The sequence below is a fragment of the Numida meleagris genome, chromosome 19 (genome assembly GCF_002078875.1).
Source record: "Numida meleagris isolate 19003 breed g44 Domestic line chromosome 19, NumMel1.0, whole genome shotgun sequence".
In the NCBI taxonomy this organism is placed as follows: Eukaryota; Metazoa; Chordata; class Aves; order Galliformes; family Numididae; genus Numida; species Numida meleagris.
The window spans coordinates 2132638-2151986 of NC_034427.1; the positions used below are offsets into that span (position 1 = coordinate 2132638).

Here is a 19349-nt window from a genome sequence, read left to right on the forward strand (position 1 = left end):
CGTCCCACCTGGTGCCAGCCCTGTGCGGGGCTGTGGGGCACAGAGGGGCAAGGGTGGGGGTGGGGGGTGCGGGAGGGGGCCCGGCTCACCCCAGCCATGGAGTTGGGGGCAGGAGAGCCCTTCCTTAGCAGGGGAGCAGCTGCAGCCTGCTCCTGCTCCTGTGGGTGCCTCACGGTGGGAGGTGGCACCTGTGGGAGCCTGGCAAAATGCTGGGGGCTGGAGCTCAGCCCTGGCTGCTGGGCAGTGTTGGGGTGCAGAGGGGGCTGACCCGTGGCCGGCAGCTCCCAGGGCAGCCCCAAGCAGCACCCGGCCTCCAGCCCTGCACGGCCTCAGCTCCTGAGCTCCCCCCTACCCGTGAGTTTTGTCCCCGTGTTTCTGCCCCCAGCAGCAGGCAGGGGAAGGTGCAGTGTGATGAATAGAGTCCTTTTATTGACTACTTTGGAGTAGAACAAACTAAATACATCTGTAACAGTTTGGGTTCCTTTATACAGTACATTAAATAAGTTATGCACAGGAATGAAGTAACAAATTCCTATTACAGAATTAAATGTCAAAAAAAAAAAAAAGAAAAAAAAAAAAAAAAAAAAAAAAAAGAAAAACAGAAAACTCAATCCCACAAGTCTGCCCCCGTCCAGAGTTCACATTTATCATTACATGTTTAAAAAAATAATAATCCTAATCATGACTGTTAGTATTGTACTCATTTACACTGGGGTTAATTTTGATGCACAGCCACCCAAGTTGCACGAGGGCGATGGAAGACGAGCTATGTACACATGCAGCTGCACCGGGCCCTGGGGCAGCTCCCGGCCCTCAGGCTGCGGGATGTGAGCTGAGCCCGGCTGCCACGGGGCTGTTCCATGAGAACCAGGAGAACTTGGGGCGTTTTTTTTTGCAAAATCAAACCCTGCAGACGCGGGGCTGGGCCGCAGAGCAGCTCCCGAAGCAGCGTTCCCTGCAGGGCAGAGTCACTGCTCATCCCCAGCACAGCGCCGGCTGCACCGCTGCAAGCTCCAGGACTGCTCGTTGCATCTCCGTTATTCGCCTCCAATTGAAAAAGTGATCAAAAATAATTTGGGAATTACTTCCCTCATTGGGCTGCAACCCAGCGAGTGCACAAAACCAGTCCCGGAGATGCAGCTTTGCTGAGCAGATGCTTTCCTCAATCCCATTTGTGTGCAGCACAGCATGAGCTCAGTGCGGGTGCGCTCCGGTTCCTCCCGTTCCTGCACTGGTGACAGCGCGGTGCTGGAGCACAGCCCCTGCCGGCCTGGGCAGTGCTGGCTGCAGGGCGCTGTGGGGGGCAGTGCGGGGGTCCTGGGCCCCACGGCTTTGGGTCAGGCTCTGGGGAGAGCTGCACGGGGCCCGGGGGCAGGAGCTGTTTGGGAAGAGCAGGCTGTGACAGCCCACTGCGCTCACACTGCGACCTGTGCGGTTGAAGACAACAGTAGCACCTCCCAAACCAACAACTTCCAGGCAACAGAAGAATGCTTCCTGCGTAGCAAATACCGGCACCCGGGTGGAAAGGGAATGACCGCCCGTGAGGGAACCAGGTTTGGTCTGCAGCTGTTCAAAGCTCCAACCTCAGGCCCAACACTGCTGCCCATCCTGGCACAGAGGGACTGTGCAGCATCCCCTGCAGCCACCGCCAGCTGCAGCTGCAGCCCCCACCCCCGAGGGGACCCTGTCCCTGTCCCCGCACTGCAGGATGGAGCAGCATGCAGCCAGCAGCACCCGCTGCGAGCAGGGTAACAACAGACGCGTTCCACACACCTGGGGCTGAACACGGAGCGCTTGGGACAGCCCAGGGAAGGAGCCTGCACGTGTTTGACCCTTGGGGACGGGGCTCCGCTCAGCTCAGCTCTCCTGCCTGCAGCCCCGACTCCTTCCCAGCGATGGGTGCGGAGGGGCCGTGGGTTTGTCCGACGTGGCAACTGATTCGAGTTCCCGTGGGTTTTATTTTCCGACTTCAAAAAAACAACAACAAAAAAAAAACAAACAAAAAACACCAGGACAAGGAATGAAACGGGCTGAACCCAAACTTCCCCTTTAGAGTCCGTTCGTGTCTATCGCTGTCACAGACGCGGGCGTGGAGGAGCGGGAGGTGGCTGCCGAGCTCTTCTCCAGGCCGGGGCTGGGCGCGCCGTCCATGCCCTTGGCCGAGCGCCCCGCGGGCAGGGCCAGCCCCTTGCCGTGGCCGTGGCCGTGCAGGCTCTGCCCGCAGATGCGGTGGTGCCGCTCCCAGTCCTTGTGCTGGCAGAAGGAGCCGCAGTAGCGCGCGATGTTGCAGCCGCTGCACGTCTCGCTGGCCTTGCGCCCGCAGTTCCAGCAGCTCTGAAAGGAAACGGGCACCGCGCTTTGCAATGGGCTCGGAGAGCAGAGCTGCAGGACGGTGACAGAGCTGCTGCCCCAGCGGCATCAGAGGGGACTGCTCACCCCGCCCGGCCCACGCTCCTTCACACTGAAACCGGCCCTGCCCTCGCCCAGAGCAGCCGGACTGCCCCGCTCCCAGCCTCTGCCCAGATCCACCCAAACGCACACAGGAAATGGCAGGCGAGGACTAACACACACTGCAGATGCTGCTGTCTGGTTTTTCTATTTCCTGCTCTCAGCAGCTCTGTTCTGGTCTCGCTCTCGGCCAAGCGCTCGCTGCGGGGATCCCAGCGTGCTGCACCACCCCTGCTTGCTCTGCCCTGGGTGGGAGCGTGGCTGTGAGCGGGATGAGGAGCGCAGCACAGCCCGCAGCCCGCAGCCAGCTCAGGGAGAGCACGGGGCCAATGCCGGGAGCTGCGGCCGCAGCTGCTTCAAGGGAGTGGGGGAGCGGCCGGGCTGCAGCTGGGCTCGTGTGCTGGGGAACGCCCGCCCAGAGGGTGAGTGCAGCTGCCACCAGCACTCGGTGCTGCGGGCACAAGCAGCAGGCTGCAGGGTGGGCAGGCAGCGCATGGGGCCCGCACCGAGACAACCTGCGGGCTGCCAGCACCGAGCCCACTGCAGCTCTAGGGAGGCCGTGTCACTGCTTTAAGCTGCTTACATTCAACCACCGCTGTTAAATCATGCTCCCGAGGTCACACCGTGTGCCAGGATGCACGCTGGCCTGTAAAGGCCCCAGAGAAGAGCCCCCGGTGCTGGAGGATCAATCGGGGATGCCATCAGCTCCCCAAGCCCTGCTCTGCTCCCGCTGCTCCCTGCAGCAGTGCGGGGCGAGGGACGGAGGCAGAGGAGGGGATACTCCCCCTGGTTTCCCCTGCAGAAAACCACTGCTCACCCCATTCCTCCCCGAGCAGCTCCACCCGCACCCACAGTCCCACAGTCTGTTTACCGGTTGCTGTGTTGGTTCATCCTTCACTGATCTCATGGGGAAGTATCAGAGCACGCACACGTCTGCAACAACACCCCATGTCCACGTGGCTGCTGCCATGTGCGGGGATCAGAGCTTCCCAGAGCATCCCAGAGGAGAACAGAACTGTACCGGCTGCCCACGTGGCCCGGGCTGACACAACTCCCCACTCCCTTCTCAGTTTTGCTGAGCAGAATCAGGCAAAGCCCGAAGCGTTTGTGCAGAGAAATGACAACACGGAGCCAGCCGCACGTGGCTGTGACATCGCAGAGCAGGAATTACCCCAGCAGTTCCCATTGAGACCTCCAAAACTGAATGGAATGCGTTCCCAGCCAGGGAGCAGTGAGGGTGACTACTAGCTGAGGGGTCAGAGTAGTTCTCTGACGCTCACTCCCCCCGTGCTGCTGCGACGAAGCAGGAGGCACCCGCTCCTTTCTGGGACACCACACCCCCTGGGGTGTCCCCAGACTCAGTGGTACGGGGACGCCCGCCCCATGCACGTTTCCCCTGGACCCTATGGGGTCGGTGGAGCAAGAGCCCTGCAGAGCCAGACCCCAGAGGGCAGCCAGGCACACACCTGTATGGCGTGAGCCCGCAGAGCAAGGCTGCAGACAACACGCACCCCCCCTGCTGCTCAGCAGCACCATGGGCAGAACGCAACCATCGGGCACGTCCAACTTCTCACAGAATCTGGTTCCTGCCCTGCACCGTCCTGAAGCCCACAGGCAGCACTTCCTCATCTGCACACACTGGTACTCCACCGCAGCAGATTTCTGAGCGAGATGTGAAGCTGTCCCCACCCACACCCTTTTCTCTCTGCAGAAATCCCTGCAGCTGCCCCGCTCCCCGCTGACGGTGCCCTCACACCACTGCTGCGCACCCAGGGCTTTCAGAAGGGAGGAAAGCAAGGCGGGGGACACCCAGGCTCTGTGGGGCAGGACCCGGGGCCTGGGACTCGTGGGCCCGCCCGGCGCCGTACCTCCGTGGACTCCTCCTGTTCGTTGATCACCAGGAAAGCGTCCTCGGTGGCCTGGCGCTTGGCGTCGGCGATGGTCTGCTCCATGCGCGCCCTCTCGGATGCGATCATCTCGAACGCCTTCTGCTCGGCCTCTGCCACGGCCTTCTGCACCTCGGACATGGCCTGGCGCTTCACCTCGTTCACGGCTTCTTCTGGAAGGGAAGCGCAGCCTCACCATCCTGCCCGGGCCCCACGGCCACGCGTCCCCTCTCAGCGCGGGGATGGAGGGGCACGGCTGGCACCGCTCTCACAGCTCCCGAGCGCAGCCGGGCGCGCCGCCAGCACCGTGCAGGGGGAGCAGAGCCCGCGCCAAGGCCAGGCGGGCGCAGGCAGCCGTGTGCAGCCTGGGGCTGCTCCGCTCGCTGCACGGCAGCACCGGGGCTCACCCCGGGCAACCCAGCAACCAGGGCTCCCACCGGCGCTCACCTGCTTTCTTCCAAATCTCCTCGGTGACGTAGCCCGTCCCCGACCTGCTGCTGAACTCCCGCAGCGAATCTGTTGGAAGAAGAGCAAGGCAGGGAGGGTGAACCGGGCAGAACTCACAGCAGAGGGTTCCTCCAGCTGGGGCCGCTCATCAGACACTTGGATGAGAAATCACAGCCCTTAATTAGCGCCCCGCATAATTTACGATGCAGCATAACCCATCCCCGTCTCCTGGTACTCTGCACCAACTGGTGACACAGACACCACCAAACGCTGGGCACTGACCCGCAGCAGCTCACAGCCAGCACACACACCCGTGGAGACACACACACGGGGATCTACGCCTGTGCTGCAGAACCCCCGTGCTGTCTTCTATCCCTGCCCCTTCTTTACTGCTTCAAAACCTTATCTACCTCCTTCTGGTGAAACTTTAAAAGCCACTGATCCCCTCAGCTCTGCAATTCAGATCTGCATGGGATTCCCACCGCAGGGCAAGGGCTGAGCTACAGCAGAAAGACTTTTGCCTTTAGCTTGTTCTCCCTTCCACACTTTCTCCCACCCCGCTTTCAACACGCCCCATCCCAACTGTTGCTCCTGCACAGAAGTTGTGCTACGACTGAAATGAAACCGAGTTAAAGCCTTAGGGTAAACTAGGTTTTAAGGCTGCAAACCTGCTCAGTAACATATTCTATTGTAGGCCCTGTTGCATGGGTACGTGCTATTGTTTCACAAGAAATGTTCATTCTTGCTGAGAACTACCAAAACTCATCCAAGTACAGCTTAACCCTGCCTCGGACCCCAGCTTGGGTCCCTTTTTGACATGCACGAGGATTCACTCTCTTTATGCATTAATCCAAACAAGTCGAATATTTATCATAGAATCATAAACTCGTTAGAGTCGGAGGGGACCTTTAAAGGACATCTGGTCCAGCCCCTGCGATGAGCAGGGACACAGGCAGATCCATCAGGATGGTCAAACCGGGACTCTGAGCTTTAACCACTGTACACATTTCAGTCTTCAAAGTCAGAAATGATTTGGGTTTCAGTGAGAACTACGTGCTCACCAAGTGGGGAAGGTGAGGACAGCTCTCCTCCTGCAAGGTAATGCTCAGAACTGCCATGACGACAGATGAATTGTCACCCAAAGTGACTGACAGCTTTCTCCCCATCATTTCACTAAGTAAGTCAAGCTAAGACATTCCATTTAACGACTCATTATCAGCCTGAGGAGCTTCAGAGCCAGCAGTCAGTCACCATGCAGGAAGAAGAAATCACTCCCCACCGCAGCTATGAAAGAAACACCAGTACAAGGCACAGAGGTGGGGCTCGTCTAAACAGAGAGAGCTCGACTTTCCACATGTAAAGCAGCTTAGAAGAGAGATGGAGAAAGGCATTTATCAGGGCCTGGAGCACCAAGACTAAGGGGCGATGGTTTGAAAGCAAACGAGGGCAGATTTAGACTGGATATAGGGCAGATATTGCTGGTGATGAGGGCACTGAGGCGCTGGCACTGCTGCCCCATCCCTGGGGGTGCCCAGCACTGGGTGGGAGGGGGCTCTGGGCAGCCCAGGCTGGGGGCACCCAGCCCACAGCAGGGGGTGGAACGACACAGAGGAACTTTAAGGTCCCTTCCAACCCGAACCATGCTGCAATCAGTGTGTGTCGTACTTTGAACACGCAGAGGTCTCCTTATGCCTAATACAGCTTTGCTACAAACTATGAAAAGATCCATTTTTAGATAAAAACGCTTTTTCTCGTGCAGCTTTGGGCTGCGCCGCCCAGCGCTGCTCACCGCTGCCGATGGAGTCGGAGCTGCCGGGGCTGTGCCGGGCCGTGCCCAGCTCTGCTCCCCCCGCCTTGCGCGGCTCGGCCTCGCTGCATCTCCTCTTCCAGTAGTTGAGCTCCTCGCGGTCGGCCTCCTGGCAGCGCCGCAGCACGGCCATGGAGCGCCGGGTCTTCTCCACCATCTCCATGATGCAGTTCAGTGCCTGCAGGGACAGAGGCCGTCAGCTCTCCCGCCTGCGCTCACGAGGCTGGCTCCTGAGTTCCCCGCTGCACGTGCCCCAGGAAGGGGAACGCGAAGTTATTTCACAGCAGGAGGATGCGAGCACAGTATCTCAGCAGCATTCAAACAGATGTGGTTGGGTCCCACGGCCACGTCCACGCAGCGATGCTGCGACGTGAGCACCTCCTGGCAGCCACGCTCCTACAGGAGGAGCGAGAATGAAGCGCTCTCCCCTGGGAGCGCGGTGCCCCTGCTGCTGGCTGTGCCCCCATGGCACTGGGGATGTGCTTTTATGATTTTTTCTGACACCTCTCTCTCTCCAACCTAGGGGAATTGGTCTTGGTACCAGCCCTCCATAGGCACATCCCAACTTAAAATATTCACCTGTGGGGCCTCCTGCTCCACACCCACCCACGTGAAGCATCAGCTTTAGGGCATAAGCAAGCGTAGGGCCCCTCTGTGTTTCTGATCAAAGCTGAATTTCAATCCCATCTCTTTAGGGGAAGCACTCCAGAGAAGTGCTTGGATCAGCAGCCTTGCTCGGTGCAGAAAAACAGGCTCTGCAGAAAGTCTGCCAGCGGTACCAAGGCAGCCCATACCCAGCCGTGCCACATCCAGGCTGGCAATCCAGGAGAAAAAGCCTTCAAAAAAAAGCACACTGGGGTCGGTTATCTGTCAGCTCCATACACGTGCTGCACACAACACATCTGTGTGCTTGCTGGCACAGCGTTGGCCTGGGCAGCTGCAGGAAGACACGTGCAGGTTGCTCCGACCCGTGCAGGCTGTTCTGACAGCCAGCAGGAGCAGCCCTCCAGCTCCAGACACTTGGTCCAAACTGGTTTTGGCTTCCACTGAGCATGGGCAGAGGAAAAACACCAGGAAACCGCTCCCGCTCCTATCTGCCCTACCCCTGTTGACCTACGTGTGTCGGCCCGTCCAGCTGCTGGGAAAGCCTGGATAAGGTATCGTATCAGCAAGAAGAAAATCACTAACTGGAGCAGGTGAGCACCGCGTTGCCGCGTCCCACAGAGCTTCCCACACCTCCCGCCTCCTTACGTGATCGAGGTGCTTCCACTCGTCGGCCCACTCCCTCTCTGTCAGGCGGTGATCCACCAGCTCGTCCTGGTAACCTCCGTTCAGACCTGCAACAAACCACAGCCGGAGCAGCGCTCAGATGGAGCGAGTGCTTTCAGTGCTGCAGAGGGAACGCGGCCCCGAAGCAATAACAGAACGGTATTTCAAACTGCGCGTAGCTGTAATTTCATAGCACATCTCCGAGACACAGCTTACAGGGCTGATTGCATACGGGTGCTCTGATCCTTGCTTGTGTCACCGCCTCAGAAGGGCTCCAATCCCCTCGCAGGCCTGGAGCTGGCTCGCCCAGGGGCAGCTCCCTTTTTGCAAGGCCACAGGGGCTCCGAGCTGTGACTCAGGGTGCCCTGCTGGAAACAGAGCGGCTGCTTCCACACACCCCAACCAACACTGGGAGAGAGGAGAGGTCACACACTGCTCTCCCAGCACACCACGGATGTCCTAGTTTAGTCATCTCTGAAAATTTAATTTCTATCTATTTCCACATCCTTCATCTCCGCCTGTAGGCGAGGCCACAGTCAGCACCAACACCAGGTCCTGCTCCTCACCACCCTATACACGCAGAGGGAAATTGCAGCTCTGCCTCTCTCCGTCTTCCTGCTTTTAACTTTTCACTATTTGATGTTTTCTCTAACTTCCCTGCAAAAACCCTCAACTTCCTCGTGGGACACGCCGAGAACTGCAACCAAAAGCCTTCCAGCACTGCTCACCGAGCCCGCCGTGCCTGTCCCGGATCTCCCTGTGCTCCAGCATCTTGCCGGGGTCCCTGTACAGGTGGGAGGTGGCGATGTCCTCCAGGGTGTAGTGCTGGAGGGGCGGTGGGGTGGGGTGGAACTGCCCGCCGGGGTTCAGCAGGGGGATGCTGAGTGCCGGGCTGTGCCGGGGCGCGGGGCTGATGGTGCACACACGCTTGGCCGGCGGCTCTGATGGCAGCGGCTCCCTCTCGAAGCTGTTGTCATCCCTTCTGTAACCACACCAAGACACACAGGGATTCGTCAGCGCCGCATAAACAGACTCGGGAAAGATGGAGACATTGAAACGGCAGAATTTGGGCAGAGATGATTTTACCGAGGGGTAGAAGAAGGAAGCTGAAACAAACACCATCAACTTGTGAACAAATCCACGGAATGACCTTGCTAAAAGGAGTTCAAAATGCCCAAGTGTTGTGATTCATCTTTCTGAGCACGACCAAATTAAGATTTCACAGCTTCTATAAATTTGAAGTGTGCTCCACATAATTACATAACGACTTTCACTCGGAACAAAGGCAGCGAAAACAAAACCGTGTCCTTCCCTGCGCTGACAGTGCCTCCGCCCGCCTCGTTCCCGGCTCAGGCTCTTGGGTGACCTGCTCCCAAACAAGCCCCTGCAGGACAGGGTCTGCCTGAGAGCCCCCGGAGAGGGTCTGCAGCCAAATTATCAGCGCTCTGAGCAGGAGCTACGGCCACAGACTGACAGCAGTGTCCCACCAACAACCGCAAGGAGTGCTAAGATCCTGCGTTTGGCGCTGGACGCTGTTAGAAGTTTCATTTCACCTTCACTGCTGTCCAAAACCACGACTTCAGGAACGAACAGAACGGCAGAGGCTCCTTTACCTGTCAGGGCTGTGCCTCTTGCCGTTCCCATTGACCTCGATGAGCAGCTCTGAGGAATCGGTCGGGGAGGAGGTGGTGTTGAGAAGGATGTGCTCGTGCTGCGCAAGGTACTGGGACGGCGTCTGCTTGGCAGCCCGGGCGCAGTGCAGCAGCTCTCTCTGGAGCAGAGGGAGGTTGGCCTGGAAAACATGCACGGCTCTGTGCTTCACGCAGCCTGCACGGGCACGAGCAGGTTTGCTCAGCGCACGTAATTCCTCAGAGCAGTAACAGCTAGAGCCTGGGGCCTCGCTCACTATTGTCCAGCTTGTGACCCCTGCGCTGGGCAGACCTACCTGTGTTTTCTCAGGGGCTGAGCATGGCCTGGGGCTGGTACACACAAAAGCACCATGGGAAGTGCTCTGTGCTTCCAGCACCTCGTTGCCCCAGACACGCTCTATAAGCCAACACCTCAAACACTCTAGATCCCAGCATTTTCAAACTGCAGAATGGAGATTGGTCTGTCTCATTTACCCCTAACACACAAGCAGGCATATGTGGCTCTCATTAGAACGTCAGCGTTCTGCGAGCCAGCAGCACATGGCAATGGCCACGGTCTGTGCAGACTGTCTGGGATAGAATTGTTCTGGTGCTTGTAACGAGAGCTTCCCCAGCAGGGACACGCTGCCAAGCAGCACAGCCCCGCACAGCACTGTCAGCCAGCCCCACCAGCTCCTGTCACCTTCAGGAAGGGGATCACAAACGGCCGCAGGGGGAAGTTCGTCGCCTCTTGCAGCTTGCAGTGAAATTCCTCAATCGTCACTGTTGAGTTCTGAGAAAAGAATTAAGAAATGACATGACCGTTTGCTCTTATATTTAGATGCTTGGAAGACAGCTCAAAACGAACAGAGCTGGAAGGGAGACTGCATCTGCCACAACAGGACTGACAACGCTCGCATCAGATCCTGCCTCAAGCAGCCAAACAGACTCAGGCCAACGGAGAAGAACGACTGCACCAGGCATGGGGGGCTGTGGGCAGTGCCAGCACCAGGGCGGGGGGCAGCGGGCCCAGCTGGCACCTCCTGCAGCGCAGCCAGGTGGCTCAGGGCAGGCTGGGGGCGGGCAGCAGCTTCCTCCCTCCCTTTCAGCTCAGCTCACCCAACCTATCCGCCATCCACGAGGTGACCAGCAGCCTGCTGCTCCCCCACTGGTGTCCCCGGGCGTCCCCCAGGGCTGCTAGGTTGGGTGCTACCCGGGACAAGCTGCACAAAGTTCATCCCTGCAGCAATAATTGCCGTCAGGGGGGGACAACGATGAGCAGAGGAACTTGAACAGTTTGTAATTTCCTTCACTAGTGGGTGAGCTAACGCGCTGCCTCACACCCATGGAAATACAGACACATGCCTGCCTGCTTCAGCGGCAGCGCTTGGCACCCGCTGCTCAAGCCCTGTGAAGAACCCCGAGGCTGCAAACAGACTTGTGTTTGCTCTGCCCATGCCAACCTGGCGAGCAGCAGTACTCCAGGCTGCCCGTGGCCCAGCTGCGTTTGCTGCGTGCTCAGCCTCTGAGCAAGGCTGCCAAGAAGCAGAGATCAGCTCAGAGCCGTGCCAGGCCGCACACCAGGTGGCAGCTGGGCAGGTGGCACGGGGCTGCGCTCCAGGACCTTGGACGGCGTGCACAGGGCTGTGCAGCATTCCTACCAGTCAACTTGTACAACTGCAAGTACTGGATCCAATCCTGCAAGGCCAGCGTCATTTACCAAGAACGCTGTACCATCAGACTGCCATAAAAATGAATGCAGCTCAGTGACAGTTTGCACAGCCATCCACTTCTTGTAGATGCAGATAAAGCACTGAGGCCTCCTGCTGCAGCATCAGGCTTCCTATCTTCCCCAGGCCTCAGCAGTGCTAGTGGGGCTTTGCTGTGGTATGCAGGAGGGAAAATGCACCCCGTGCTCAGCACCATGTATCACAAATGAGATGCTAGAAGCATCGAGACACCCTCTCCACATACTCAAGACTTAGAACAGGATTTCTTTTGAAAAGAAGCAGACTCAGACAGCACCCCACACAGCATTCTCACAAGCCCCACAGCTCAGCATCACCCTCTCTCCCCAGCAAGTTGTGCTTGCAGCACCTGCACCTGCAGAGCTGCAGCAAACAGGACGATGGCCCAGCACACAAAGCCCACCAGCTCTCTGCAGGGTGCCCTTTACAAAACAGCACCCAGAGCCACCAGTCTGTAGTTGCAGAGGTGCTCGGGGAGAGAATCACTGTCACCTTGCCAGAAATCACACGTCCCTTCTGCTCCAGGATTAGGGGGCACAAAGAAGAGAACGCTTCCCCAGCAGAAAAGCACAAGCTCCTGGGAGTTGTTGGGAGCTGCAGTTACAGGAGCAGACCAGGAAGCACAACACTGCTCATGGCTTCCAGGGAGGAAGGCGTAGAGCACCAGGCCTGCAGCTTCTAGAGCAAAGTGTAGTCCCAAACCCCTGGGTTTCCGTAAGGTCAGCTGCACCTGGGCCCGTGTCAGTGCAATGGGACAGATTGCTTCTGAAGCCCTCTGAAGAAAAAAAACAGCCAGAGAGTTTACCAGAAAGCACAAACAATACAAGCTGTGCTTAGCCAACGGCTCTGCTTGCAAAGACACAGGCCCATGATATTGTGCAACACGGGCACGTGCTGGCTGCCGGGATCCCACCACTACAGCGCTTCTGCGAAAAGCAACGTCCCCTGGGCTTCCCAGGGCAGAGCTTACCACCAGGGCCAGGACGAGGGTCCGCACCTTCTCCCCAATCTCTGGAGAGATGTCGTTGCCGAACTGCTGCAGGGTGGTGAGGAAGCGTTTCAGCTTGCTGAGCTGCCGCGCTCCACACGTGGCTGGGAGCTGCTGGTTGGTCAGCGAGGAAGAGGAGGAGGAGGCCGGGCCGTTGCCAAAGCGCTGGGGTGGGGACGGAGCCCCATTGAGCGTCGGGGGGGAATGGTTCATCCCGTTGGGCACTGCAGAGCGGAGACAGAAGCGTTATGGCATGAGATGGGCACGGCCCCGAGGGCTGCGTCCTGCCCGCGGCGTGTGACCGTACTGCCCCATGGAGCTGCGGGGAGTTTGGCACATTGGGGTGTTTGTCCAGCCCAGTCCCATCTGCAACTGTGCCTCCTTTAAGCAGACAGCGTGATGAAACTGACTGCAGCTCGGGAAGTCCGCAAGGGATTAGAATAAATTGTTGACATCCCCTCAGTGCTGTTGTGCAATCTGAAGTCGTGTCTGGGAAATGGTGAGAGCAGCTGTGCACGGGGGGCCCAAGCTCCAGATAAACCCAGAATGCTGGAGGTGAATACCATAGTAAATACAGCTGTAGCTGATGCATAGGGTTGGCCTTAAAAGCCCGGAGCGGAATGGTGCACCTCTCCTAAGGAGACAGGCTGAGGGAGCTGGGGTTGCTGGGCCTGGAGAAGAGAAGGCTCCAGAGAGACCTCACTGCGGCCTTCCAGTACCTCAAGGGAGCTCATAAAAAGGAGGAGAGAGACTTTTTACACAGGCAAATAGTGACAGGACAAGGAGAAATGGCTTTAAACTAAAACAGGGGAGATTTAGGTCAGATGTTAGGAAGAAACTCTTCATCTAGAGGCAGTGAGTTACCAGCACTGCTGCCCAGAGCTGAGGGTGCCCCATCCCTGGAGGTGCTCGAGGCCATGGATGGGCCCTGGGCAGCCTGAGCTGGGGGGCAGCCAGCCCATGGAAGGGGGGGGAGAAGCTGCCAGAGCCCCCCCCAGCAGAGCTGCCACAGGCAAGGGAAGGCGTGTGTTGGCCTCAAAAGAACGCAGCCTGCCAAAGATGCTGACATTCCCACTGCAGCTTCCCCCAGGATTGCTCCCTGGGCCTTCCAAAGAACCATGCCGGGGAGGGTTTTTCAGAGAAAAGTACGGAGGCACTGGAGCAGTTAAACCGCCCCGGGGCACGGCGAGGTGCAGGGGCTCCACACACCTGGAGCTGCGGGGTGAGCACGGAAAGAGGAAGCACAGTCGGTTGAGATCCAAAGGAAAGATAAGGCTGAAGAGACCAACCAGGGCGAAAGGCTTTTCTGGGGCACAACAAAGACACGTTCCTTTGTGCACAGAGATGATGAAATGAAAGAGAAGACTGAGGACAGAGCTGCAAAGGAGAAACGGGCTGGTGCCTTCTGTTCTGGGTCAGTGCAACCAGAGAACCTCTTGGGCACACTTCCCCAGGCCAGGAAAGGAGCAGAGACGTCCTGCAGAGATCAGCAATACCTGCCATAGCAGCAAACACTGAGCTCACCCGAAAGGCCATGAGAAATACCCATAATGAGCATTTGTCCTGCAGGAAACGTGTAATAGAGAGGGTTAAAGCCAGCCCAGAGGAGCTGCTCCCAAGCAGAGCAGTGCTGCACAGCATTCTGCTCTCTACAGGCTGTGGCCAAGGAGCTTTGCCCCGTTCCCTATTTCTCTTCCTCTTATTCCTACCAAGGAAAGAAGGGGAGCACAGGTTGCTGTGCACGGGCAGGAGGGAGCAGGGGCTGCAGGATGAGCAGGAATAGAAAAGTCAGCATCGAGGGCTACACCTCTAAACTCTGCGTTAGGTTCCGAACCGCCTAAGGCCATCCTGGTCTTCCCAGCCTTTCACAGGGCAAGGTTTGCACAGGGTGGCTCTGACCATGGCCCCTGGGCACAGCCAAGAAGTGAAAAGCACGAGAAGTCATCACAGCTCGAAGCACTCACTCTGCTGAAAAGAGGAGTGAAGTCATCTGCACCCGGCAGATTCAGGAGACTTGGACCTTAACAGTGTGCCAAACAGCCTTATTGGAAAAATTAATTTCTATCACTTTGCTAATGGTCTTTTTCTGCCTTAGCAAAAGGAGAGCCATTAGAAAACCCTCTGTGTATAAAGCCGGGGACAACGTGTCTGGCGGGATAACCCAGTGATTAGCGCTCCTGCCAGCATCACTCAGTGCATTAGCTGGTGTCCTGAAAGAGGCTGGATTGTAAAGCTGCGAAATCCCCGGCCAAGATGAAACGGAGATGCCCCAGACACCGCCGTGGATAGCAGAGCAACACACACCCAGCCCGGGGACCTCAGCACGGGAATAAAGGTGAGGGGAGAATGAGATGTCCGTGTGCCACGAGTGGGGTAAGGTAATTCCATGCTTGACTGTGAAGTGAAACAGCTGTGCTCCGGAATAATGCTTTTAGACGATGAGATTTTAAGAGATGGTGGCTTAAGTGTTGTCTAAAAGGAAAAAGCGAGAGCCTGTGTTCTTCCTGCGAGGTGGGGCTGAGCACCCACCCCACCTGGGGAGCTGCCTCCTGCGGCTTAACAGGAGAGGTTATGGAGCAAAGATGGAGAACAGAGAACTTGGAGAGACAGCAAGGAACTTCCGAGGCTGTGAAATTAAAAGAGGAAAACTTTCTAATCTCAGCCGCAGAAACGCTGCCTGCAAAGCGAGATACAGCAGAGCGGGAATTAACTCCGCCAGATACAGCGCAAAGCACAGCTCCTGGCTTCTTTGAAGCCAACCCGATAAAAGCCTTCCATTTCTTAAGGAGGTTATTGCAGAAATCACGTCTGCACCTGCACGGAGAGGGACTTGAAGAGACTGTGACAGCACTGCGACAAGCAGGAGCGGGGTCACTACAGACATACCCACAGCATGTCCTACACGAGCAGCAAAGCAGCAGGAAAACCCCAGCCCTCTCTCCCAGCTGTGCAGCACTGCCAGTGCTCGCTGTGCTGGCCGGCAGCCTGGCAAGCAGGGAGCCCTGCCAGACGCTGGCACGAGCAGAGCTCTTCCCTGCTGGGCCAGTCCCGCAGCAAAGTGATTAACTGGGGGCTTACGTGCAGTCGGGGTGAAGGAGACGGGCCGGGGGCCGCCGGGGTTGACGGGGGGCAGCGGTGGCATGTTGGGAGGAGAGGACCTGGTCTGTATCTTCACTTCCACGGGCGAGCCGGGCATCACTGGCACCCTCTTCTCACCAGCAACTGTACAAAGAGAACACGGACACGTTACCAGCAGTCCTCAGTAGGGACTTCCCTGCCGAGCGCGAGAAGCAGAACTGCGAGGGCTTTACTCCCGTGAAAACTGTGGAGAGATTCCAAAGCCACGGCAAGCCGCTATTATTTTTAACTATAATATAATTACGATACCAATATGACACTGCTAAACACTACTCAGACACACTTGGCCACGCTTTCACACCATGTGCCTCTTGCTGTCACACCGCTGCGTGACCGCAGCACTCACACCAGTAACAGCCTGCTGCTGGAAGAGCAGCACTGCCACGTGCACAGGAGCTGCCCTGGCTTGGTGCAAAGCCCTGGTTCACACCTGCCCCGTGTCCTCAGCCCCCAGCCACACACATTGGACACCAGAACATGGCCACTGGCCCACCTTAATTCCTCTTCTCCCCCTCTTTCACTGTGTACACACAGAACTGGACTTCGCCGTGGAGAGAAACTGAGCCTGGAAAAGCCTTACGTTTTTTCATCTGTTCTCCTAAAGCATTCCTAGGGCACGCTACACAGCATGGCAGCACCAGCAGAGAAAGCAGGACTAACCTGGTTAAGCTGCAGAGGGGGGAAAAAGAGCCGCACAGATCTGACTCCCTAGAACACAGCCAGGTACCATCGTGCCACCAAGTGAGAAAGAAGTTACTCACAGTGAGGGTGGTGAGGCGCTGGGACAGGGTGCCCAGAGAGGTGGTGGGTGCCCCATCCCTGGAGACACCAAGGCCAGGCTGGACCGGACTCTGAGCACCTGATGAAGCTGTGGGTGTCCCTGTTCATTGCAAGGGGATTGGACTAAATTCAAAGATCCTTTCCAACCCAAACCATCCTACAATTCTATGAAAACCAAGTCTGCAGGAGCCAGCACCTCGCCTTCGGGTGTGCTCCAACAGACAGCAAGAACCAGGCAGGGCTGTTAAGCGTAAAGCTTCCTGCTAAAGGCCTGGGGCCTCTAAAACCCAGATAAAGCCCATCCTTCTAAAACTCACTTTTAGCCTAACCACATCCATTTCATGAGAACCATGCCTGCAAAACAGGCTGCAAGCGAGGATGCGAGCCAGCCCCTGGCTGACCGGGGCTAAAAACCAGACAGTGTTTGTCCCAAGGAGACGCTGCCTTCCCCGCCTCCTCCCTGCACATTTTGCTATTTAGAAATATTTACCAGCTCACCAATGGCAACATCGCGGCGCTGCCTCCAGAGGCACAGAAGATGCTGCAGGTCCCAGCGCAGCTGGAATCGCGGCTGAGAGCTGAACACCAGCGCAGCTCCCTGGGTTGTGTTCCACCAAGGGCCATCCTTGCTGGTGGCCCCAAGTGTCAGCAGGACACCTGCCTGCCCGGGGACACTGATGAGTTTTCCATCAATCAGCAAGGCTTGTTCCAGCGCAGGTGCTGGGTGCCCCCATGCAGCTCTTCTCCAAATGCTTACAAACGTTGTGTCTGTTTCTCCAGCAGCGCCTGCAGGACACGGACTGAGCGCGTTTCCAGCACAACGCTTCTGCCACCGTGCTGCCAACCAACCCAGCCTGGCGATGACACAGTGACTTTGCACCCAGGAACACTGAATGTGAACCACGAAGGGGGCTGCCACGCCACGGTCGGGCTCCTCGTGGCGTGGGAGCGCTGGGACATCCCATGGGAGGAAAGGATGATTCAATGGGAGCACAGAGATGCTGCTCTAGTCCCAGCGTGGTGCAGGATCATCATATTCTCAGCTTTCAGATGCTGCAGAGCTCCTGCCCGGAGCGGGACAGCTATGGCACACAGCCTGTGCAGCACGCCCCATGTGCCATCAGTGGGCGCCTGCCCCAACAGACCACACTCATTGATTTCCCTTACAGCAGCCTTCTGACTACTGTGTTTAGTGCAAAGAGAGTGTTGCTATGATAGGTAACCTCTGAAGAATGGCTAACATTTGCTTGCGCTGTAAACTGTATAAAGAAGCTGCTTTAGTAATCTCTCCCTGCTTGTGGGTTTGGGAAAAGGCACGAGTAAAATGAGCTGCAAGTTAGGGAGCATCTCAAACCCCCCGGAACTGAAATTAACATGAAAATACCTTCAGTAATGAGAGAACAAAGTAATAAAAAGGAAGAAAAATACTGCAAGGGGAGAACGGGGCAGTGCCTCCCCATATAGCCAGGCAAGGGCTGCGGGGCAGCCTGGGAGGGGAGGCACTGCCCCACACCTCTGCCCCACTGCATTTCACTGTGCACACTGACGCAAAGTCAAAGCCCTGACCTAGCCACAGGGCTGAGCCACGAGCCTGCAGGGAGCAAAGGGCACAGGGAGAGAGCAGCAGCACCGATATGGTGCACAGCAAGTGGATGCTTTATAAATATTATCACAGAAATGTGTAGATGTGCACAACTTAACACCATACCACAAGCCCTACGCGCTAGTACAGGCACTATCTGTAGGCTGTTAAGCCCTGCTGTCAGCTGCAAACAGCAAAGCCTTTCCTGCTCCTTGATGGGAAGCAGATCTGAGCCCGTGGCTGAGGACACACAGCGTGGATGGGGGCAGCCCCAGGTGCTGTTGATGCAGGTGTGGGATGTCCTCAGCCAGGGTTCAGGACAAAGGAGGAACCTGCTGCGCCGGAGCTGACAGCAGCTGCACAGAGCCCAACCGCCTCCTCGCAGCCCTGATTGCTGGGCTCCGGCACTCCAGCTTTCTGCAGAAGTCAAAACAGGGAACACATTGGAAGGTGACGGCCTCAGACAGAGAGAAGAGGTTTAACTGGAGCAAATGCCTTCAACTTCCACATAGTACACATGAAAGCATACGTGAATATATTACACAACAGGCAGGGCTTGCCCCAGCTGAGGAAGCCACGCGTCGAGGCTCAGAGCCCCAGGCTCTGACAGCAGCAGGGTGCTGCAGACAGGGGCACAGGCCACAGCGTGCGACCTGGCCTTCCCCAGGGTGCCCAGCAGCGCCGGGAGATGGGCCACGCTCCGGGAGCACCATTCCCTCCTCTGGCCTTAGCACCTCATCCATAACAGAGTGCCAAGGGCTCAGCCAGACAAAGCCTTCCCAGCAGCAGAGGCTCAACCACCCCACTGAAATGGGAACCAAATCACAGCTTGAGGATAAAGCAAAGCCCATCCAGGCACCAAGAGACCATCTGAAAGAGCAAAGCAAAGGACCCCTGTGCCACGGGCCGGCAGGACCCTGCCCACGGCCTAGGAGAGCTGCTTCAACACAACCCCATAGCTTACCCTGGAGAAAAGGCCCCAGAGCTCCGTCCCACCCCAAGCACCGTGCTCACACCGTGCCGCAGCTGGCTCTGCAGCTCCTGGTGGGCAATCTGCATGCAAAGAGAGGCAGCACCCGTGTAACCTGACCTGCTCGTGTAAATAGGGTGAAGTGAAATATGGCTCGCCACCTCCCAGCTTTGCTGAATGTTTATTTTGAATAACATGCTTATCTGCTCCAACTGCTCACCATCTGTTTCCAGTCTCCACCAAGCTAATATTTTTCACATTTAGGCACCCAGAAACGGGAAGAATTACATTTAAATTTTATTAACATCTTTACTCCGCTCCGAGGTCGCCGTTCCCTCCCCTCGACAGCTCCGAGCCATCTGCAGAGCACCTCTGCAGCTCGCAGGGCTGCGCGCGGGGCTGCCTGCTTCCAGCAGCCGCTGCTCCCTGCTGCTCCAGCACCGCTCCCAGGCAGCACCCGGCGCTCACAGCCAACCCGAGGAAGGACCCAGCAGCGTACCTTGGTGCAGCGCTGTCGCATCAGGAAGCGATGGAGGGGGAAGGCAGGAGGCCGGCTCTGGGATGGGGCGGCTGGCAGCGGCCCAAGGAAGCCCAGGGCTGGGGGTACTGAGTCCTCCCCGGGGGAAGAGAGCGAGCTCTGAAGTCAGCTTTTACCCGG

The 19349-nt window shown here is 57.4% G+C and overlaps 1 protein-coding gene across 5 annotated transcripts in view; it reads right to left on the reverse strand.

Annotated features, from left to right (window-relative positions):
* CBFA2T2 (CBFA2/RUNX1 translocation partner 2) overlaps window positions 408–19349 on the reverse strand; it is a 54013-nt gene continuing 35071 nt past the window's right edge. For 4 of the 5 annotated variants that reach the window (XM_021416421.1, XM_021416419.1, XM_021416423.1 and 1 more), the window contains exons 2-11: window positions 15300–15443; window positions 12204–12445; window positions 10189–10278; window positions 9471–9649; window positions 8586–8839; window positions 7840–7925; window positions 6571–6766; window positions 4782–4850; window positions 4317–4507; window positions 408–2334 (exon numbers count right to left, since the gene is read on the reverse strand). In XM_021416421.1, coding sequence (XP_021272096.1) covers window positions 2050–2334; window positions 4317–4507; window positions 4782–4850; window positions 6571–6766; window positions 7840–7925; window positions 8586–8839; window positions 9471–9649; window positions 10189–10278; window positions 12204–12445; window positions 15300–15443 — 1736 coding nt within the window. In that variant the 3' untranslated portion in view covers window positions 408–2049. The remainder of the gene's footprint in view (window positions 2335–4316; window positions 4508–4781; window positions 4851–6570; window positions 6767–7839; window positions 7926–8585; window positions 8840–9470; window positions 9650–10188; window positions 10279–12203; window positions 12446–15299; window positions 15444–19349) is intronic. The other variant, XM_021416420.1, reaches the window with a different exon arrangement.